The 24,088-nt window shown below is 41.7% G+C and overlaps 1 protein-coding gene across 1 annotated transcript in view; it reads left to right on the top strand.

Annotated features, from left to right (window-relative positions):
• The window catches only part of SORCS3 (sortilin related VPS10 domain containing receptor 3), a gene marked incomplete at both ends in the record, with an annotated part of 607,736 nt that overhangs the window by 510,065 nt on the left and 73,583 nt on the right, over positions 1-24,088 (top strand). Inside the window, 4 exons of the mRNA XM_081251544.1 lie at positions 5,318-5,464; positions 7,010-7,112; positions 12,157-12,233; positions 15,184-15,275. Coding sequence (XP_081107670.1) covers positions 5,318-5,464; positions 7,010-7,112; positions 12,157-12,233; positions 15,184-15,275 — 419 coding nt within the window. The remainder of the gene's footprint in view (positions 1-5,317; positions 5,465-7,009; positions 7,113-12,156; positions 12,234-15,183; positions 15,276-24,088) is intronic.

Raw genomic sequence — 24,088 nt, 5'->3', positions numbered from 1 at the left:
AACGAATGCAGTTCATTATGTGTGTTCACCATTATTCTTATGACACTCTTTTCATATAGAGCTCTGTTGTGGTTTTTTCACATCTCTAACTATAAACTGCCTTTCTTCCTAGATGTTCTCCACTGGTAAATCGGGTAACAAATGTTCTTTGCAACACTTTCAGTTATATTGTAGAAACATTCTCTGAGCTGCTGCATTTTCTTCAATATTTTCCTGGATTAAGCATCCAACTTGTAACTCTGTATAATAATAACAACAGCATACCAGGTAATGCCTTAAACTGACATTGTCAAGTAAATATATAACAAGCTACATGCGCACTTTAAAATCAAGAGAAAAAAGTAAAAAGAAACAGGTGAAATTAATTGTAATATTATATTTTATTCAACCAAAATATCCAAAATACTGTCATTTAAGTATATGCTCAGTATGAAAAATTACTAATGAGATATTTTATATTTTTTGTCATACTAAGTCTGCAGTGTACTGGGTATATTTTACGCTTCTCAAGCATCTCAATTCATATGCTAAATTTTCACCAGAAATACTTGAGCAGCATTTATATTTCATATAATTTACAGTAGAAGAGGTAGATTCACATACCCAAGTTATTCCAAGCATACTTAAAAGTTTGCCAATAACTGGATCAGGTATCTGTTTTTTTTTTTAATTTCAGTTTAAATTGGTTAAAATGAAATAAAATTAAAAGTCAGTTTCTTAGTCCCACTGACCCCATTACAAGTTCTCAGTAGCCCTATGTGGCTAGTGGCTATGGTACTGGACAGCATAACCCTTAACAATATATATACTCTTTCTTATTTATCTATTACAATAACTCCTTGTGGGAGATACCATTCCCTATTATGCCTATGAGAATACAGAGATGCAGAGAGTTTGGTAACTTGGCTCAGATCACACAGCTAGTAAAGGGTGACGTTGTGTTTGAAACAACCCATGTCAATTTGACCAAAAAGCCCAGGCTCTTCCTATTATACATTTTTTTCACATTCATTTTTTTTGTTGAGGTATAATTTATGTGCAGTAAAATTTACCCTTTTTGGTTATACCCTTTTTGGTTCTATGAGTTTTTTGTTTTTTGGTTTCTTTTTGGCGATACGTGGGCCTCTCACTGCCGTGGCCTCTCCCGTTGTGGAGCACAGACTCCAGACACGCAGGCTCAGTGGCCATGGCTCACGGGCCCAGCCGCTCCGTGGCATGTGGGATCCTCCCAGACCGGGGCACGAACCCGCGTCCCCTGCTTCGGCAGGCGGACTCTCAACCACTGCGCCACCAGGGAAGCCCTGGTTCTATGAGTTTTGACAGAGGTATGTGCATCTACCACCATAATCGAGATATAGAACATTGAACATATAAGGTATTGTCTCACGACGTTCCCTCTTATGGCCCTTTTGTAGTCATCTTCCTCCCACCAAAAGTCACTGGCAAACCAATCTGATTTCACTCTGTCCCTCCAGTTTTATTTTTTCTACATTTTCATATGAATGCAAAAAAAGGAGTCTTTTGAGTCTAGCTTCTTTCACATAGTACATTGAGATTCACACATGTTGTTGAATATCAAGAGACGTTCCTTTCTTTCTACTGCTGAGTAATACTGAATTGCCTGGGTGTATCCTCGTTTGTTTATTCATTCACCAGTTGAAGGTCATTCAAGGTGTTTCCAGTTCTGTGTGATCATGAATAAAATTTCTATAAACATTTATGTGAACATAAGTGTTTCTTTTTCATGGGTAAATACATAGGAGCAGAAATGCTAGATTGAATCTCAGTGTATGTTTATAAAAAGCCACCAAACCATTTCTTACGTGGCAGTATCATTTTGTATCCCCACCAGAGATGTATGCGAGTTCTAGTTGCTTCACATCTTTAACAATGGTTGGTATTATCAGTTTTGTGTGTGTGTGAGTGTGTGTGCACACACGTGTGTTTAGACATTCTTTCAGTGTCCTAGTGGCACCTCGTTAGTTTCGTTTAAATTTCCTAATGACTAATTATCATGAGCTCACTATACTTGGATGGATAAAAGGAAACTGAGCCATCCTTAGTGTTCTGGCCTCTTTGCTCATCTTGTTGATGTTTTATTGCTTTCTGTGTCTCTAGTGCCTACCCTCCACCCACTGCTTTATCATGACCTTACATTACCCTTCTTTGGACAGATGGGCGGCTACTTATAGACCCCGTGGGGACATTTTCCCCAACTGACCTTCATCGGCCCCTCACCACAGGTCCAACTCTAGGGACAGCCCAAGGCAAACCATGGTAATTGCTTTTCTCAGCAGAGCCCTGGCTTCCTTGTCCTGAGGGCATGGGGGTGAGTGACAGATGATTATGCCACCTGGACTCAGTGCTCTGCCAAGGGACTGCTGTCAGTGTCCCTTTGCACCTCAAATTGATTCCCAGAGGGAAAGTGGGCCATGCAGGCCTGGGGCCTTGTACTACCCTCTTCTTTGGGGACCACCTTACAAGCTGGTACCTTTCTCCTTGAACTCTTGGGGCTAACAGCAGCAGCTATGCTGCTGATTTCAAACCACAGTGGGAAGAAGCATGTTTAAGTTGATCAGATTCCAAATACCTCCTTGGATGGAGAAGAGTTAAAATGTGTGTCTCATTCCCCAGTTCCTTTACATGGCACGTAGTGAAGGTAAGTAGTGTTTCATGGAACTTTTGTGTCAGATATATATGTAGCTATGTGTATACACATACATGCATATATGGGTATGAGTCTACTAGGCGCCAACAGAAATGTATTTCATACTTGGGTTGCAATCGAAAAGTTTGAAAACTATTGGCCTAGGATATAGAAAACAAAGTGCCCTCCAAACTTATAGTCCATTTACACAAGAGATGAAGCCAAGAAGCAATTCAGCAATAACGTAAGGGCTTTGAACAATCCAAATACAAATGGGAAGTGTTTTATCTTTTGGTTTTTTTCTTTTTTTCCAGACAGGCAGACAGGACTGAGATTGCTTTGGCATTATGTGCAACTGCAGGAGAAACACCTTCAGGGGTGCAGATGGGTTCCTTCAAAATCTCTCCTTCTATATAGTTTCAGTCTCCATTCTCCTGATTTTGCTCTCAGACTATGTGAGGCACACAGAAAATAGCCATCTGAGTGGTGGAGTTCTTAGTGGGAATATGGTAATATAATATTGGCATATTATATTTTCCAAACATGCCCATCCAGAAGAACACAAGAAGCGGCCAAGTGGCTAGTAATTCATGCTAGAATATATCGAGCTAGGAGGCAGGGGATGATGGTGACAGACAGAAGTCTGATTCTGACCTGTGTATGTTCTAGAAATTCGACATCAAGGCCCTGGGTACATGTTGGGGGCAGGCGGCTGGCTTATGGGAAAGAGTTCTATAGAATCATTATCTGGTGATTCATCAGAAAAGACACCAGCTCTATGTCTAAAGGGAATAGCACAGGGCCTCCATCAGGCCGAAGGTTCTAAGGAAACACAGATTCCATTTTCTGTGAGGAATTATTGGTAATTGGGTTTGAGAGAAACAGCTTTGCAGTTGGTTTTAAAGACCGAGGTGATCTGAGGGCCTCACAGCCCTTGGCTGAGCGTGTAAGGTGCCGGCCTTCCTGAAATGGCACTGAGTTTAAGCAGCTAGGGCAGGGAGGGTACCTCTGGGGAAGGACATAACTCTGACAACACTGCCCCTCTCCCCACCTTGGCTTCTGTTCTTACCCACCCTCTGTTCACATTAGGAATCTAATCAGCTCCATCACTGGCCTTTTGTCAAATTCCCCTGGTGGTGCCCTTCCCAGATAACACTGTTCTCCTCCTGACAGCCTCTGTCCATTTTTGTTGTTGTTTGTTGTTTTGTATTTGGGTTGGCATTCTCTATTCTCTTTCAAGGCCAGTAAGGTTACTTAAAAAAAAAGCACTTCTCATTTCATCAGGTAAATTATGTCATTAAACCAAAAGAACTGACTTCTGTGAAATTCCTTCCCTTTGTTCCCACTGGCATCGTCTCAGAACTGCAGTAAACCTCAATTCATGATGACCCTCAAATAATGGGCATAAGTACAGTTAATGTTTTGAGATATCTGAGTGTAATCCAGAAAACCTGCCATTCTACCTCTTATTTATATATATTTAAACAATTTGAATGACCTTTCCTTTGGAAAATCCTGGAACTTGAGCCAGAAGTCAAAGGAATGTTTCTTTGACATAGATTGCTGTCATTTTGAATATCTCTTCTTATTGCCCAGATGGAGGCATAGAAGAAATAAAAGTGAGTCTAATCTGTACTTACTCTCAAACGCTTCTGGATCATAAATGTCCTCATTCTCTAGCTACTTGTTTTGTGGTGATAGTCTTCTTCCTTCAGAATGTCAAGGGTATGCAAATCCCAATACATCGGAACTCTGGCAAGCGTGCTGTCCATTATCTGTTGTATCCTTTGCCAGCTGACTGAGGGAAAAAAAGAAGGGAAGGGCTCTTTCAAAGTGACCATTGGCTGAGACCCAAGCTAATATGGGAATTATCCAAAGTCACACAGTGAGCTGGTGGCACAGCCAGTGATAGGGGCCAGGTCGCCAAGCTGGGTCACCTGCCCCAAAATATCTACCTCACTATTAATCAGAACACCTGGACTTCTATCATTACAGATTATACCTTGATGCCTTGATGCCTTGAAAACCTGTCAACAAGCCCCTCCTGAGCAAAATCCCACATTCTCTGTTTTTATTTATTTATTTTAAATGTTTATTGAAGTATAGTTGATTTACAATGTTTTAAGTGTACAACAAAGTGATTCAGTTATACATATATATGTATGTATATATACATATATATATTCTTTTTCAGATTCTTTTCCATTATAGGTTATTACAAGGTACCAAATATAGTTCCCTGTGCTACACAGCAGCTCTCTGTTGTTTATCTATTTTATATATAGTAGCCTGTATCTGTTAATCCTAAATGTTCTCTCGAAGGAGTAACTCCTTCAGTTGTTATCCACCACTCCCACCCCGGAGGGAATGCTGATAGTTCATTAAGGATAAAGCCCTCTGAACAAAGTGCAGAGACCTGTAGAGTAGGGCAAAGCAGATGAACAATAGGGGAATGGGACATCTGGTTTGCGGGGGTGGAGGGAGCAGAGATGAACTTAAACTTCTTTTGGAGACCACGTGGCACGTGCCATTTCTCACCATGTTCCTCCCCTTTTCCTCTGTTGTACCCCCAACATGCTGTGGAAAAGGCTGGGGCTTCTCCCAGGGCCTCTCCCAAACTATAGGCATTTTGGCCCAACATTGTTCTCCATCTCTCGCCCTTTTTCCTAGGTAGCAGGTATCAAAGGGATATTCCTGGCAAACAAGAAGGTGGATGACCAAGTGAAGACATACATCACTTACAACAAGGGCAGGGATTGGCGCCTCCTGCAAGCTCCAGACGTGGACCTGAGAGGAAGCCCAATACACTGCCTGCTGGTCAGTCCCCCGGTCTCATGTGAGACCACAGGGCAGGCTGGTTACCTGGGGATGCTCCAACGGGGGCTTTCTTCCATCAAGGAGGGCTTAGGATCTTGGCTGGTGCTGAGCAGGGATTTCCTACAGGTCCCAGGGCATTGACCTGTGGACTCAGGCTGCCATATCACTTGGATGGAAAGTTCAGTTGAATTCCACAAACCTTTACTGAGAATATACTATGTGCTCCAACTCCTAGGAAGACAAAGAAACATAAGAGAAAGAGCCTGTGCCCAAGGGTCCCAGACAGAGCTCAGTAGTGGTAAATACCTATGAGCTGATGCTGGTATGATACAGTGCTTGATGATAAGTGCTTGATGGTGGGCAAGGTAAGCAAAATTTGCCTTGGAAGCCCAAGGAATGTCAGGCTGGTATGTCCACATGGGACAGAGTTAATCTCTCAGCATTCCCAGGGTTCCAACTGTAAGGAATATTGGGGTAGGCACCATGGAGGTGCAACTCCATATGAGGAGGGAAGACAGATAATTAACAGTGAAATTCACAACTCTCAGTGCCCTCTTAAAGAGGACCTATTTGAGAAAATTTTCTAATGTCCCAGAATGGTTATGTTTCCCCTTTGCAAAAAAAGTTGCCTTTTGTCACTTACTGAATATTCTAGACATTATGTTAAAAACTGGGAATATAGTGGTAAGTAGGATTAACAAGGCCTTTCCCCTTTTGTAGTTTTCAGTCCAGCTCCATGCTTCTGATTTGGGGTACTAGGAAAGTCAGAGACAGATGCCTGCCTACATGCAAGAACTGGTCACAGCAAGAACTTTTTTTTCCCCAAACCTTACCCATGGATTCATCTTATTAACCTAATTTTCTCCTTTCCCCGATTTCACAATTCATTTATTTTTGTTTATTATATGGTGTCTATAAATCCCTAATCCTTTTAAAGAAACTCAAAAAGGGATAAGTAAATGAATAACGAACACAAACTTATATGAGTTTCAAATAATGGCTTCAAATATTCTAAGTAAAATTCAAAGTAAAATTATAAACAGGAACCAAATACATAAAGCAGAAACAGGGACCGTCTGGTTGAAGAAGAGGGTAGAGGACCTGAGACTGTCTCACTTAACTTCCCCACTTCACTGCTCCCAGTGGCCCATTAGGGCTCCAAGAAGCAGAGCATGATGGCCAAGGTCAGTGATGGCAGAAGATCAATGTCATCCTGTGGGAAGGCATGGTCTGGGAGGCTTCCTAAGGTGGACCATGAACTGGCCCTTGATGGATGGGGTAGGGGTGAGGAAGAGAGGGGAAGCCTACAATTGTGACGGGAACAGGGACAGGATGGGGCCTATGACTGGTGCTCAGGGCAGCTTCTGATGTGAACATTTCAGCTGTTCAGGGAGAGATGACTTGCGCCCCAAACTAAGTGAGTGGCTCACATCCAGTCCTTGCTGATTCTGGAAGCTGAACACCTGGGAGCCCCGTATCTGGTGGGGCAGGGGTGCATGTCAGGAGCTTCCTGGAATGAAGCCACTTTCTCCTCCTCTCTTTTAGCCCTTCTGCTCCGTACATCTCCACTTGCAGATCTCTGAAAATCCATATTCCTCAGGGAGAATCTCCAGCAAGGAGACGGCTCCAGGGCTCGTGGTGGCCACAGGTAAGGAAAGACATTCCCTGGGCTTCCTCCTCACTGAGGGCTTCTGGAATATGTTATGACCTCTGTGGAATCATTTGAACATTAGATAAAAGCTATGGGCGCTCTTCCCAGAAAATAGGCAAGATCTGTGGGACTCCAAGGCCAATCTAATAACCCAGTAAAAGAGCTCCAGACACTTGCAACTTTTGGTAAATGCAACATCTCACATGGTCACAGGGCGGTACCCTGTGCTTAGCAAGAGGCCAGAGTTCCTCTCCAAGTAAACTGATAGATCAGAAAGGTTGTCTGTAATAGGGAATTCTCACTTTAAGAAAACGTGATATATGAACTTCCTAGCTCACCAAGTATAAGTTGGGGCCGTTTTCTTTTTACGCAGAGGATTCTTTACAAAGGGTTTCACCCCAGAGCTGTTTTTAATCAGGAGGTCTCTGGTGCATGTAAAGGTTTGTTTACACATGAGTAACCGCTTGGCTGAGAGCCTGGGGGAAAGGGCAGAAAAACTCCAGTTTGTATTGTTGGAACCACTGTCCACTGAACATCTATCAGAAATGAAGATAAAACAACTCCGAGATGAAAATGAAAGTCTCTGGGGGAAAGTGCTCTGATTAGCATGCATTTGATTTCCACACACCTTTGCAGGAATACATTGATTGCATAAAGCAAGGCAGGCCTCTAATCTTCGAAGTTAGAGCTCTGCTATGAGGCAGCTATTTTTCTAATGAAAGCAGATACATTCACAGCAACTTGCTGAGATGGTTTAGTCTGTTTTCTCTCATCAACCTGAAGCTCCAGCCGCTGGAGTTACTGCTCTCGTAGACGTGACTTCCTTCTCCAAGCCTCCAACTGTATGAACTTTTTAACACCATCAGTGACCATCCACTCGAATCGGGTTGACAGCTAGCACAGCCTTCTGACACCTCAGACTACTCCCCTCCACCTGGTAGGAACTGGAGCCACCATGTTCAACACCACTGGCTCAGGGAACCCAGCACGGTGAGAGATGAGGGCAGTCTCTACTGGTGTTCTCCTGGCTGGAGGAGTGAATCCCACACACCATCATCCATGCTGATTGGACCTCCCAGCTCTGGGACTGCTGTGCTCTCTGCCTCTCCTCAAGGCCTATAGGAGACCCTGGACTGGAGTGGAAGGAACACTGGAAAATAGTAATCAATAATAAAATATAAATGCTAACTATGTAGTCAGGCATTGTTCTATGTGCCTTAACCACTCTGAACGTTGGTGTTTTCATTGGCAAAGTGGGAATAATAATACCAACATAATGGAATTGGAGTATTAAATGAAGCAATGGATTTCAAGTGTTCAGAACAGTGCCTAGGACATATCGAATACTCAATACATGTCACCTGTAATCATTGTTAATGTTACAGAAATTTAGAACTGCTCTTCTTACACCAGGAGAATATGGTTTGCATGTCTCCTTCAAGAGAATCCATAAATAATATGCATTCACTCTGCATCCACGAAATGAATGAATGCACTCAGGAACCCTGTAGTCCTGCTTTCCAAGCTGACCTCTGACACTTACAAGCCTTATGAATTTGGCTTAGTTCTTTAACCTCAGAGCTTCATTTTCCTCATCTGCAAATGATGTTTTGTTTTTTTTTTTCTTTTTCCTGCCTTGTGAGTGTGTTGTAAGAATTAGAGATGGAAGATCCCGCTGAGGGCTCAGAGCATAGTCAGGTAGGTTAGTTGTGGTTGTTATTACCTGAGACCGTCACGTGCCTCTAAATTACTCTAGTGCTAAGTCTTTGTAAACTAACAGACATGTAGACATTAAGGATTGGATTTTGAAACTTTTTTGTCCATATACATGAGAATTTACTAATTCCTTTTCTCTCCCTTTGTCACTCTTGTAACTTTGTATGGTGCTTTGCATTGAGAGGGACATAACACAGCCGACGAGATCCTGATGAAAAGCCAGTGCTAGGTCACCAGCACATGCCTTCTCATTCCCAGCTTCTCCTTACCCTGCTTGCCAGCTCTCCCTGGAAGGCTATTCACTATCGGGAGAATAATTACGAAGTTATCCTAGGATGGCTTCGTTGGCCTGAATGGAGCCTGTCTCTCCAGGATCCTTTTCCACATGCATGCATTTCACCTGCCTTCAGGTGTCAGTGACTCTGGCCTCTCTCCTCTCCACTCCTCACTGCATCCTTCCACCTCTCACTGAGATGAGGGCTCCCGGAAGCTGTGGGGATGACAGGACACCTGGGGATGCATCTCAAACTCCTGTTGAGGCCATGTCACAAGGCAGATGGAATTCCAGACTGGAGAGTCTGGCAGTTGCTTTTAGCCATCAGAAGCACTAAGGCTCTTACTGTCCTTACCACTGTGGTTTCAAGCTAGTAGTCAAGACCTCACATCCTCCCAGGGCCTTAAGATGTGCAAAGCACTTTCCTTGCCTTGATTGCACAATGGCCCTATGATGTAGAGAAGGCGATTACTCTTGTCCTCGATTTACAGATGAAGGATGGAGGGCAGGGGGACAGGTGTTGTGCCCTCACTTACACTCCCTCTGGCTCCAAGTCTAGTGTATCCAGTAGCCATTCAGCCAGACCTAGCCCTGAGCCTCTTCACATGCCTGCTCCACAGCTACCCCAGGCTCTCTGCCATGCTTCCTATACATTCTGAATGTTCGTACCCTTGTGTTGTCCCCTCCATGGAGGTGCTTTCCTTTCCTGCAGTGGCTTGCGCACTGTCTGCTTCCCCCTGCACTTAATCACCCTGAGTGGGCATCAGTGGTGGTGAGAGAAGCATCTCTAACCCCAGAGGATGTTAAAAGTTTCTCTCTTTCTCTCTCTGTCTCTCTCTCTCTCTCGGTCTCTCTCTCTCAGTCTCTCTCTCTCTTTCTTTCTTTCCTTTACACGTGTCTAACTAAGGAGCAGAGGAAGCTAGCCCTGGGAGGACACAGAGCTTAAAAGTGTGTTGTTTACACATGCCCAAAAGGGCAGCGGCACCTCTGTGATTTCCAAGCTAAGCTGTTGCTGAGAGGAGCTCCCCATTTTCCATCCCTCTCCCCATTTCTCCCTCCTATTACATCACTGCAGCAGGGACCAGGTACCTCTTCCTCCAATCTGGCTAGAGGCCACCTTGGGAAGCCCCCCTCCCGTTCTGCTTTAGCCAGTGAGGCACATTATTCAGATCTTTCTTCTCTGATGCCATAACCCTGACTCTCCCTATCAGAGATTTCCTTCCCACAGGTCCACTTAGGGACTGAACATGTTCAAAGATCAAATCATCCTGGACTCCTCTGTCCTTTCCTCTGGGAACTGACTTTCTCGTCCCTGTGATCAGTAGCATTTGTTTCAGGGATCCTTTCAATTGATCCAAGATACTTGCAAAACAGTCTTCTCTGGGAGCCTTGGATTCTCACCACCATCACGCCTCCAAAATCAATCTGGGTCAGGCTTTGAAAGAGAGGCTTAAGACGTAGGCAGAACCAGCTCCTGAAGAGGGTAAGAGGTGATGAGACAGAGCCTAAGAAGCCATGACAGGGCTGGCAGATTCCAGCTCTAGGGGGACTTTATACCTGCTTCCCCCTCTCTCTACCACCCTTGTTAGACGTTACTAATAGATCACCGTACTCTATTCTTTTGAAACCAGATATGACTTCAGGATCCTTCTTAGCACAATGTCCCAGGCAGCCATCATTAAAAGACTCAAGTGGACATTTTCTGCCCCGTCCTTCTTTTCTTCCTTCATCTGTGTCTTCTAAAACCTGGATCTGAAGAGTTGAATTCCAAATTCCAGACACATCTCCTCAGAGCCACTCACCATGCCTGTCCCCACCCCACTGATACTGACTGCCTGAGCCCTGAGCCCCAGGGGTATTTTTGGAAGCCTGAGTGTCAAAACAAGTTGGCTAGCTGTGTGCTCCCTGATGCTGATGGGAGCTTGACAAACTGTAGCCTGCCTTTAAATTCTCATTTTGAAGCCTTAAATGTCAGCAGCTCAATTAACATTTTCATTATTGCATTTTTATTGTGCTCTTATTTAGGCTACTGATGTGAAGGGAGCTAACATTCCCTTCATGCTATTTTTAAAGAAAAAATATCAGCCTCAGTGGTAAATTCTCACGTGTTTAGGGTGCTTTTCCTGCTTCTCAAGACCTCCCCAAATGCACATCCACATCAGAACATGATTCATTCATTTTTTTACTCATTCATTTGTTGCACAGTTATTTATTGAGCAACTCACTTCTAAGTTTGGGGCACTGTTCTGGGCTCAGGGGCCGTGTGGGCAAACTTGGGCAATATAGATAGACTAGGAAATCTTAATCACTTTCTTTTTTTTAATAAACATAACCACAAGATGATGAAGTATTAATACAAGGGGAAGAAAAAGAAGGGGAGAGGAAACAACGGTGTGAAGGGTTAAAGGCAGTAAGTATAGTCAGGCTGGGCATAAACTGGGTGACCTCTCCTGCCATGCTGGATGGCCATGGTCTGCTGAAGATTGTCCTATGCTTTTGGGCACTGTATAATTTTGGTTACATAGTCTATACTAATGGATTACTCAACTGCCTATACTAATGGATTGCTCAACTGCCTGGCACTCAAGAAACATATTGGCAAGTTTAACTTGGAAACACACACATACACACACACACACACACACACTCATACACACACCAGTTTTTCATAGGCTAAAGTTATACATGAGGAGGAAGGTGTTCCTAGAGGTAGCATGATATTTTACTCTTCTCTTTGCCACCATCAAGATTAATTTTCAAGAGATTAATGGTATGAATGAGTAGTTCAAGAGGTCCAAGCTTATCAATATTTGGTCTTTGAGTGTTACCATTTAAAGATGCATCCCTGTCATATTATTTATTTATTCATTTTTTTCCCATGTTAGGTTATCTTCCTGCTGGGTTTTTGATATGGAATCAAAGACAGACTGTATGAATCTATTCTAAAAATAACTTGGAAAATCTTTACTCTCTGCTACCCCCTCACCCAACCCCAAGCACACGTAATCTGTAAACTACCTGACAGTTTCAAATGATCTGCTTCTGTTTCAGGCAACATTGGTACAGAGCTCTCATATACTGATATCAGCGTGTTCATCTCTTCCGATGGGGGCAACACATGGAGACAGGTAACTGGGAGGTTTGGGGGCAGGGAGGAGCCATTTAGGGCAAGTTCTGCCAACATCTTTCTTATAGATTCTCAGGCTTGTTGTGACTTTTTGGGTGCAAAAAACCTGAAGCAGCTCTTCTATTTGGTCAATGTAGCTGGCAGATTAGATGGGCAATGGGGTAAAATGGGAAGAGCTGGGCAGGGAATAAGAAAAACTGGGATTTTCCCAATTGGTTCATTCTTTCATTCAGCAACATGTATGGAACAGTCACCAGATGCGAATTACCATGCCGGTGTCAGTAGATGCAGCCAGTAAAACAGTTTCTATCATTAATGTGCCATGGGGTCTTAGCAAGTAGGTCTCTTTACCTTTCTGGGTCTGTTTCTTTATCTACAAGAGGAAGGCGGTAGAATGCTAAGACCAGCAAAGCGGTGGAAGTCTGTGATAGCTTCAGTATTATGTAGGCCCATCTTTTATTAAGTATGAGACAGCTTAATAGTTACAGGACCACATGAAAAATTAATTCAGTTTTACAAACTTTTTCTTGCAGCACTGTCCAATAGAACTTTGAACAATGATGGAAATGTTCTGCATCTATACCATCCCATGTGGCTATTGAACACTTGCAATGTGGCTAGTGTGACAGAGGAACTGAATGTTTTATTTTATTTATTTTAAGCAATTTAAATTTAAATTGTCTCATGTGGCTACTGTATTGTACAACACAGATTTATACAATGTCAACTGGGTGTCAAGTATAAACCTGAGGCAGTTGAATACTTTGGAGTCCTTTTCCTCATGGAGCTCAGAATTAAGCAGAGGAAACAGGTTCATAAATAACTAATTGTAGTTTAGAGTGATTGTGTTATTTTAGTGGCATTATTTGCTTGCAGAGAAGAGGGAGGAATTGATTCTACTTGGGGAAACTGGGAAAGGCTTCACAAGAAGAGGTGACATTTTACTAAGTCTTAAAGGTGAGAAGGTTTCTATCTGAGGAAGACAGAGGAAGAGCACTAAATGTCTTAGCGATGAAGGTGAAGCCACCGTCTGAAATCTACTTGCACAAGCTTCTGTTTGGGTCCCTTAGGGAAGATTATCATCACCATCACCAACATTATCATTGCCACCCCCATTGCCACCACTGTCACTACTACCACTGGTTAAAAAAAAAATTACCCAGGACCTACTAGACACAAGTCCTATATTAACTACTGTAAGGCCTACAACAGAGAATAAGTTAAGATTCCTGCCCACAAGGGAATCAAGTAGATGAGGAACAGACACATAAAATATGAACATACCTTAAAAATACAAGATACTCTCTTACAAGTGCTGAATGGGGTAGCAACTGGAATGTAAACTCTTCTGGTCTAGAAACTTCCAACAGACAAACTGTTGTCCCTCCAACACAAGGAATAGCTCACCTGGCCAGGTGGCCACTGTTACATTCTTTCCTTATGTTGTCACAACTTCGGTTTTCTTTTTGCTTTTCCCAAACAGCTAAGAATTCCAGCTTCCACTACATTGCTGGACAGGGCAAGAGTTAGCTGTAGCCAAAATGATACAACAGAGAGGAAAGTGGGAAGAAAATAACTTCTCTCTCCTCCTCAGTGCCAAGAATCTTCTTGTAGTCCTTACCCTCAGACTTCAGTCCAGTGTTTCTGTTACGTGGCTTTGAGCTCTGGAGAGAAAAGCTAGCATTACAGGCTCAGAGTCTATGTTTATATCTGACATATAAATGAATATCCCTTAAGTCTTTTGTCCATTAAGGCTCACCATTAGTGGGGGCATTTAAAGGCAAATATGAGAAATAAAACCAATTGAAAGGTTTAGGCCTGAGAGTCCATTTACTTTCCTCTGTGGTGTTCCCTAGGGCATGTTTATAGGAGACACCACTCCTATTCTCTCCCTTTTAAGTCTACTTATACTTTCTTACCCCTTCTAGTACTTCTCACTTAACCCACCACCCCAACCTCTCCATCCAGGCTGTAAGAGCCACCAGTAGTGGTTAAGAGCTAGAGGAAGTCTCCAATTCCACTTTCCTCTAGATGATCTAGAGGAGAGAACTGGTTCTCTGGTGGAGAAATATTTTTCCTGTCTTAGGTTGGAGACTTAAAAGTCATAAACTGTAGAAGTGTTGCTATATGTGGGGTTAGGTCTAAACTAAGGCTCTGAGACTTGCATCATGGTAGGTGCCTAGTAAATGCCTGTGTAGATGGATGGATGGATCACTGAATGAGTGAGTGGATTCATGAATAGGTAATGGACAAATAAATCAAAGAATCAGTAACTCTGGGTCCAAGGAAGCATGGTGTTCCAGTGAGCATTTAGAGTGAGGATCCCCTAGCACTAAACTTAGGTCTTCATCCAACTTGCATGGGAACTTAGGAGGTGGTGGCTAAGTCTGAGAACTCAGTCATCACGTAGATCATAATGTCTACAGGTCTAAAAGGAATTGTCCTTTAAATTCATAGATAATTTATAAACATTATAAATGTTTATAAGACACCATTTATTAATTAGCAAACGTCTCATTTGAAAAGATGAGAAAGACACAGACCGTTTATAAATTAGCAAACGTCTCATTTGAAAAGATGAGAAAGAGAAAGCTGAGTAGTAAGTTACTCAGATGAAAAGAGGGGAAGTTTTTGAAGTCATATTTTCCATTGAGTTATCTAGTTGAGCATGTGTCTTGTTGCCTGAACTTCTTGTGGCACACTGGCTCACAGTACTAGGGGAAAGAGCCCTGCAAATGCCATTTGAGTAGCCGAGGGACAATTATTTGTTCTCTACAAGCCCATTTCCTCATCTATTAAATGGGGATGACATTACTTGCCAAACTTCCTGATAGGGTTGTTGGAAGGGGCGGAATCTAGATGAAACAATATATGTGAAAAACTTTGTAAACTGTCAAGCACTATGCAAATGTAAGGCATTGCTATGATTGTTATTGTTGTTGTTGTTCCAGATCTTTGACGAAGAGTACAATGTCTGGTTCCTAGACTGGGGTGGCGCCCTCGTGGCCATGAAACACACACCTCTGCCAGTCAGGCATTTGTGGTAAGGACAGCTCCCTACCCTATTAATGAGCAACTTTGTAGTGGAAAAGGTTGGGACAAGTTATTCTGCATGGTTTTCTACCCATTTTACCCATTTCTTCATCCATTTCTTTATCCATCCATCCATTTGATGTACATTACATCATCCAACTCTTTGATAACTGTAGCAGACCAGATGATTTAGATGGGGAAGTATAACGAATACAGTGGGGTGGTAGGAATGGGTGCTCAGATGAGCCAGAAATGAGCAGGAAGGACCTTCAAGTTCAAGCAGCCAAGATTAAGGATCCAAAATACAGGAGCTGGACATTGCTGTAAGAAGAGGGTTAGGTGCATGTAGCAAATACTAAGTTCAGTTCTAGACCAGTTGACGTTGAGATATCTAGGAATATTTAAGCAGAGATGAAGGTTAGTAGTCAGATACATTCATCTGAAGGTCAGGAGAGAGGTCTGGGTTGACACTTTAGATTTGGAGTCACTAGCCATTAGGTGGTAGTTAAAGCCATGTCAGTAGGCTGCATGCCTCATGAAAGTGGGTACAAAAAGGAGAAAACAGGGACTCCTGTGGAATACTGTTGAATACCAACATGCAGAGCAGAGGAAGAAATTATAGGAGAGGCTAAGCAGAAATAGCCAAAAAAAGATAAAAACACAGGAGAAATGTTTTCATGGATGCTGAAGGAAGGGGTGATCAATAGCACCAAATTCTATAATCCGAATAGGTTTTATGGAGTGAAAAACAATCTAGAATTAAGCAACGTAAGAGGTCATTGGTGATCTTTGTTAGGGTAGATTCACAAGAGAGGTGGGGTTGAAAGGTAGAGTATAATATATGAATGAATGGGTGAATGAATGATAAAGAATGAAGTAAAGTAGAGACAATGTAGATAATTCTTCCCAAGAAAGTAGATTATGGAATGCAGTTGAGTGTATATATGTAAGACCCTCCAGGGAAGATAAAGAGTTGAGTGAGAATATATTATTATGATGATGATTATGACAATGATGATGATGTTTTTGTTTTTGGCAGAGGATGGATAAGTATCATGTATGTTTATGTCCTGAAGGGAAAGAATTTCAGGCTTCAAATTCAGCAGAATGAATATTTGAAAGAGTGAATGTTTGGTGGTAGAGGGAATGCTATGTAGAATACAGTTGTTGGGCTTCACCATGGGCTGGAAGACGGATGCTGGCATAACTCCCAGGCCCTTGATTTTGGGAGACTAACTCTTTTGGAGTAAGAGTTTTACTTAGAAGCATCAGTTTTTAATCAGGAAAAGAAGAAATCAGCTTAGGATCCCCAGGTACCAAATTCAAGCTTCAGCCACCTTGGCAAGGAGTTAAAGTTTCTCTTAGTTTGGCCAATTATTAAGTTAAAGCCATTTGTAGAAAAAAAAACAAAAACAAAACACACACACACAGAAAAACAGTGCCCTGCCAACTTAAGCATGAGCTTGAAAAAGTTCCCAACGTAATTGTTTATCATCCTTTTACTACTGATTTTATAATCTTGGGGTAGTATCAGAAGAGTGGAATTACTTGATAGTAATGATAGTTAGCATTTACTCAGGGATTATTAAATTCCAGGCACTGTTCTAGGCCCTTTCCATGAATTACCTAAGTTACTTCTTGAAACCACCCTATGCATTTTCCTGTGGGTACTTTTTTTGTCATAGCATTAAAATGCAGACATGCTAAATACTTCGCCCAGAGCTACACAGCTAGTACCTTGCAGCACCAAGCTGGGTTTCTATCATGGATGCTCTTCTCTTTTACCTGCCAATTTTCCAGATACTTTAATGAGTACACAGAGGCTTATCACATGGTCTCTGTCCTCTGGGTGATTGTAGTCAAGATAAGGAGCTTAGACAGTCCACATATTACCGGAAATCTAAGCAATGTCTATGAAAGGATGCTGACTGTGTGCATTGCTGGAATCCTGAGGCCGGATAGAGCCCCCCGCCGGTGTGTGAGGGGGTCTTTGTGCAGCAGGTGATGTGAGGGCTGATCCTTGATAAAAGGATTCCAGGAGTAGGTGAAGTGATGGGAGGAAAGCCCAGGGAAGGGAAAACTCTGACCAAGCCTGGAATTCAGGAGATGTAGGGAGTACTCAGAAGACTGTATGTGGTTGGAATCAAGCATGTGAGTAAGTAATGGTGGGTAGGCCTCAGAAGAACTTAAACGCCAGTTTAAGGGGTTCAGGTTGAATCTGTAGGTAATTCCTTCTACTACCGAGACCCCTCTCTCTGTGGTGAGACGAGTTCTCTCTATTGAGCACCACTGAGTAGGACTTACAGTCTCAGGGAGGGCAGCTAGGCTCTTAAGACAAGTTTGTTGTTTTTTAACCAAGAAAAGTAACATTCCTTAGTCATTATCATTGTGTTCTAAGCACCTCTGTCTAAATCTCAATGACATAATTGATAAATGTCCTGCAGACAGATACAGCTGGCAGATCTCTTCCCCTTAAGTCCTGGGAGAAGAGGGTGGCAATCCCATCTTACCCTTGATTGTCACCCTCCTGATCTCTCTCCTTCATGTGGTAGGGACTTAGCGCTCACTTCATGGTTGAATTTTAGAGACTTTTACACAAAAGTTGCCTTGTCCTAAGGAAAACAGGAGTTTGCTATTGTTGTTATTTCTTTTTGGTGACAGGAGAGGAGAGTACATTTGGCAGGAGCAGAGGAATAGAGAAAGTTTTGGCTTTGGCGAATCTTAGCATCCTGACACCTGACCATTCAGTCTGTTCTGCAGTGGTTTCTCTCCAGAGGCCCGATCACTTCTAGAAGGAGTACTTGTCTAGGAATTTCTGGAGGGAAACCATCCACGTTGGGAAAATCAATATTCACTCAGGGGTATGTAAGTAGGATCAAATCCTGCCTCTCAAAGGCATTAATACAAAGTTTGAGTTTCCCCTTATTCCATGAAATATCTCTTTTGTTGGTAAAAAATATTTATTGAGCTCAGAAAACTAGCTACATCCCATTGAATTTCCTCTTATAATAGTAACAATAATACTACCCTCCATTTGTTCACCTACTTCAATTTACAAAGGCTTAGAGATGATTTTTCTCACTAAGCTTTGGAAATAGAATTTTCTCCATTTAAAGGATGTTGATGCTGTCATTTATCATAAATGCTACAAATGCTTCCCTGAACTTCGATACCACCCATGACTTCTGCTTACTTGCCTGTCTATGAATGCCCTTCTCCGAAATAGTCCCTGCGACGGTTAAGTGCCAGCTACTGAGTGTGTGTGCTAGCAAACAACAGTGGCACTTAACTCATTCAGGAATTCTTTTTTTTTAAATTTTATTATTTTTTAAACATCTTTATTGGAGTATAATTGCTTTACATTGTTGTGTTAGTTGCTGCTGTATAACAAAGTGAATCAGCTATACGTATGCATATATCCCCATATCCCCTCCCTCTTGCATCTCCCTCCCACCTTCCCTATCCCACCCCTCTAGGTGGTCACAAAGCACCGAGCTGATCTCCCTGTGCATTTTGTACTTATCTTTCGAGGCTAAGTTAAGTGTACTGTAAGGGCCTGACCTTATCATTATCATCAATGTTTCCTTATAAACTTCTTGACTGATTTTGTCTCTGGCTGGCTTATGAATTGCAAGCTTGTGAAACTCAAATGCAGTTTCTTCATCACCAGTAGCTTCTAATTAAGTGACAACCTTCAGGGTAAACACAGAGCTCATTTGAAGTGGAAGAAAGGTTAAGTGATCAGTTCATTGTTCTTTTCTGTAGTAGGTCTCAGACTCACTGACGTTATTTTGGCAGCATATACTGCCAAATTATGTATATATATTTGCATAGGAAGAAGATACTGGCCTACCCACTCTCCCACAAGGGTATAGTGGCTCTCGAATTTAAATAATAGCTACATCGCCTTTCAGAGAAAATGAGAATCATAATTGAAAAGCTGGGAAAACGTTAGCTAGGCTAACAAGGCATGCTGTTTCCTATACATTGAAATAATAGGTAGCTAGATATGCGTGAAGACAAAACAGCCTACAAATGAACCCATCCATTTGTGACCCTGTACATTTAGATGCATTGAGATTAGAACCTAAGTGCTATTTCAGGTAAGCCCTCATCCAGTATTACCAGTATTACCTTTGTACCTTAGAAGCATTAGAGTGAAATGAACAATGGCGCCCCGTGGAATGCAGTGCTGTAATGAAAACACAATAGACAGAGCTACTCATGGGAGGGTAAACTGGGGTCCTACTGTTTGCTTAGCCCTGACAAGCTGTCAGTGTCTCTTTTCAAAGGGAGGTTCTTGGAAACTAAAACCAACATCACCTGGACGTTTTTGTTCCTTTGCTCTTCTGTAAATGGTGGTGAACACTGGCGTTTTGTTCATAGAAACATTCACATGAAAACAATAGTTCCAGCCAATATGTGCCTCTGAGAGGCAAAAGTGCATGTGCTACTCTGAAGGACTTCTGTGTGGCTACAATGCCATCACCTCATGTGGTTGGGATAATAAAAAATAGAGCAATGCACCTCATCAAAGGGAGGAACATTGATCCTCAATGGCCATTATAACTATTTCTGTGCTAGAGTGTTCCAGAGAGGACTCTGATTGTTCTTGGAATATTCTATTCCTTTTAGTGGCTGTTACCTCAATATTATAAAGTCATCAATTCAGGGAGTAAGGAAGGGTCTTGGAGGGCAAGTAGTCTAGTTTCACACATACTACAGCAGATACCTCTGTGACACCCCACTTCACCAGGATGGCACAGAGCTGACCAATTTGAATGAGTTTCCTTCCACCCTGTATATTGGCTTTAGCTGTTAGGAAGATTGTTTTGTGCTGAGCAATAATGAATCTACTTGTAATCTCTGTCCATCAGTCCTTGTTCTGCTGCCCAGACCTATGCAGAGTAAGTCAGCTCCAGAAATGCATGCGATTTTTAGAGTCCTACACCTATAAAGGACCTCAAGAGATGGCTCTGTCTAGGCTTTCTAAGTTCTGGGAAATGATCAGATACACAATTCAAGACAGATTGCATGCATTTGTTCATTTATTTCTCACATATTCATTGAGCCTATACTATTTATCCAGCACTAGTAGAGGGGCTGGGATATACCAAAGGACATGACAAAATACTTGGGAACTTACATTGTTCAAATATTTGACTTTCCTTTTTAGAACAATGATGAGAATAGAAATCTTTTTTTACCTTATTCTATCTGTATTGTTTAATTGATGTTTTCATGCGTCTATCCACATTCTCTCTGATTTCATTCACAGATGTTACCCCTTTTTAGTAGGCAACAATAGAATTATTTTTGTGTGTTGAACTATTTGGAAGCTTTCTTACTAAAAAAGTTAAAAGGTGATGGTAAATTATTCAGCTCTTATTCTTCTTTCCCCTAAGCTATCTTCAAATCATATAACCTGTTTCTAGAACAACTTGTTTCTTACTTTTAATCACATTGATTGTCAGTTTTCTACAATGATTGAAACTGAACATAGTATTGAGGACCTGGTGGAAGGATAATTTCTTTTATTATTCACGCTACCTGTCTTTGCACACACGCCTTTGATTATCACAATAGGGACATTGCTGGAAAGTATTTACCCTGTGATTGACAATCACCTCAGTTTTTGTTTTTGTTTTTTTCCCCAGCTTGAGCTTCTCATTAGTTACTCTTTTTCCTTTCTCTAGCTGTGAGGCTCTTTGTTTTTTCATTTTAATGAAACATTCTGCTTTAAGTTGGTCCTCTTCTATAAGTGACTGCCAAATCTACATTCCTGGCTTTGATTTTTCTCCAGAAATCCAGCTCCATCCATCCAAAGGTCCTCTTGACAGTGTTACAACATGGAAATCCAAAAAGCATCTCAACCTTGATGTGGACCAAACAGAAACAAACAAAAAGCATTGCTTCTTCTGTTCTTTACATTTCCCTTTCCCAGTTGCTTAACCCCCCAAAACCACGTTGTCTGTGACTTCTCTCTTTTGTTCAAGCAAAATCCTATTGACTTCATCTGTAAAAATAGCCTAAAAATCCTATTAACTTTACGTGTGAAAATATCCTCAACCTTTCATCCCTTTCTATGTCCACTATTAAAACCATTATCCAAGCCCCTTCTCTTACTTGGTCTCTTATAATTGCCATGCCTCCCCCACCAATTCATCTCCTTGCATCAACTTTGGGGCCTGACAATCCATTCACCACAAAGAAACCATCTTGTAAAGGTTAAATCAAATCATCTCTCTCCCATTTCAGCTGGGAACAAGGTCCTTTGTAATCTGGCCCAGCCTTATTTTCTTGACTCCATTTCCTCCTATTAATCCCTTTCCCACTAATCTACAACCACCAACCATCTTTCTGTTCTTCCCATACAGCAACTTCATTTCACACCAGATCTGCCCTCCAGAATGGCTCTCACCTTGATCTTTGCATAGCGAATTCCTTACTATCATTCAGATCTCAGTTTAAATGTCACCTCCTCAGGGAGAACTTTCTTAAATTTTCAATACAAAGTAGCTTCACTCATTCTCTATCATATCCCTCTATTTGAACTGTCTTCATGACACTTACTTTTAACATATTTTTTGTATCCATTTATCTACATATTGTTTGTCTCCTCAAACTAGAATGTAAGTTCCACTGAAGCTAGGACCTTCCCTTTCTTGTACATTGCTATATCCCCAGAACAGTGGCCACTGCCAACCAGGCACATGGTAGATGTCAATAAATATTTGCTATGTGAATTCTATTTTCTTTTGTTTCTATAGTCCTGTCTTGTCACTATTTAGAGGTCAATTGTAACTTTACCCCTGTCTCCCTGAGTACTGGCAGTCTTATCAATTTCAATTTCACCTGTCGGCCTAATAAGGGATTCCCAATTCCTTTGTCTTGGCCATTAATGAGTTATTGAATAGAGGAGGAGAAGGTGGGTCCCATGGGGTTACCATTCAATAGTTACTTCAGAACATCTAAAAACTCCTAGTCATCTGAAATAATAGCTCTCACAAATGACAGACCCAAGTTTCTGATGCTCAAGAGATTAAATTTTATAATGTATTTTTTTTGGAGTTTCTTTAGTAGGAGTTTTGTTTTGGTTTCAATAATTATCTAGCGTGAAATATTCGGGTGTTAGAAATTACTGTTCTCAGAAAGTCACCTGAATAGCACGAACCTGGGCTTCCTAGTGGTACGTTGACCATAAGTTATAGTCACAGCATTCATTCCTCACCCTGTCTCTGGAGAACTGTCTCCTGGCCTATGCTAATTTTATGTCATCCTTAAACTTTGGTTATTGTATATGCTAGCCTTTCCACCTGGAGGTTGGCATTTCCTAGTGTTTTTGCTGATCCCATTTTTCCATCTAATCCATGCTTTTGCTTCTTCCATATGGATTCAGTTCATACAGCATGCTTTTATCTTCCACACCCTATCTCTCCACCTTGGGCTTAGTTTTTCTTTGGAGCTTACATCTTAGAACTCAGAGCTCAGAAGGCTGTGATGGCCCCTCTGTTTCTATTACCTTGTGGTGTCTTATCTTCATGTATAAAGTAAAGATGACTGTCCTCTGCCCTGTTAATGGCAGTGGTATGAAGGCTCCTCCTTCCCTGGGATGTGGTGGCACTCACTGCAAGTTTTTCTGCTAATGTTAATAACTGACCTTCATCAGTAAGGAAACTCTGAGAATGAGATAAGGACGGAGGCCTTCAACCACTTTGGCTTCTTCCTATCAAGACAATAATCAATCCAAAGTCATCAAAATAAACAAACGAAAAACTAAACAAATATCTTTTTATACCTTCTGGACTTATCAGACAGACTTAACTAGTTAGTGGCCATGACATCCTTTGAAATACCTACAGTTATTTTAGGAACCAGGAGGGTACATAGCCTGAAAGGTAAGTCCATTCCCAATTATGCTCTTGTTTTCACTTTTGAATGAGAAACTCATTTCCAAGAGAAGCAGTTCAGATCTGCTCAACTTCCTCTGGTTCAGCTTCAGTGATTATTTAGCCTTCAGCCTATTAAAAAAAAAAAAAAAGGCTGAAATGGCCAAGTCCTTAAAAGTCAAGACAATATTGACTTGTCTATACATTAGATCATCAGGCTATGCATTAGATCTCCAAGAACTCATTCATCTTGCATAACTGAAGCTTTGTACCCTTTGACCAATATCTCCTCATTTCTTCCTCCTGCCCACCCTCCACTCCCACCCCCTCAGAAACCAGCTTCATTGTGGCCAATGTTTCACTATATCACTATCTATCTATCTATCTATCTATATCAAAGCATCAAGTTATACACTTTAAATATATACAGTTTTTGTATGTCAAAGATGTCTTGGTAAAGTTGTTCATAAAAAGTCAAGATAGATACTGATCATTTAGGAACTCATAAAAACTTTTATAACCTCTGCCTGCTTTTTGTTTGTAGAAGTAGGCCTCAGTATACCAGAAATACAAAACTTCTTATTGCATGAGACTAGTTTTTCTAGCTGGGCAAAGAGATTGACTTTCTAATTTTTAAGATTGGTTTATTTGGGAAGAGAGGATAAGATAGAGAGACAAGTAATATCCAGAGAATGGACTGAGTAGATTGACTAGTAATGGGGACAGGGATTCACATCCAATTCATGGATGCTAGTATAAGTAATGCTTGAAAAATTATTGGATGGATTAAAAGAGTTTCCTTAATCACTTCTTTTTTTTTTTTTTTTTTTTTTTTTGTGATACGCGGGCCTCTCACTGTTGTGGCCTCTCCCGTTGCGGAGCACAGGCTCCGGACGCGCAGGCTCAGCGGCCACGGCTCACGGGCCCAGCTGCT

Source organism: Mesoplodon bidens (assembly GCF_964165515.1).
Source record: "Mesoplodon bidens genome assembly, chromosome: 1".
NCBI classification, from domain to species: Eukaryota; Metazoa; Chordata; class Mammalia; order Artiodactyla; family Ziphiidae; genus Mesoplodon; species Mesoplodon bidens.
This window is presented reverse-complemented; position numbering and strand designations above follow the sequence as displayed.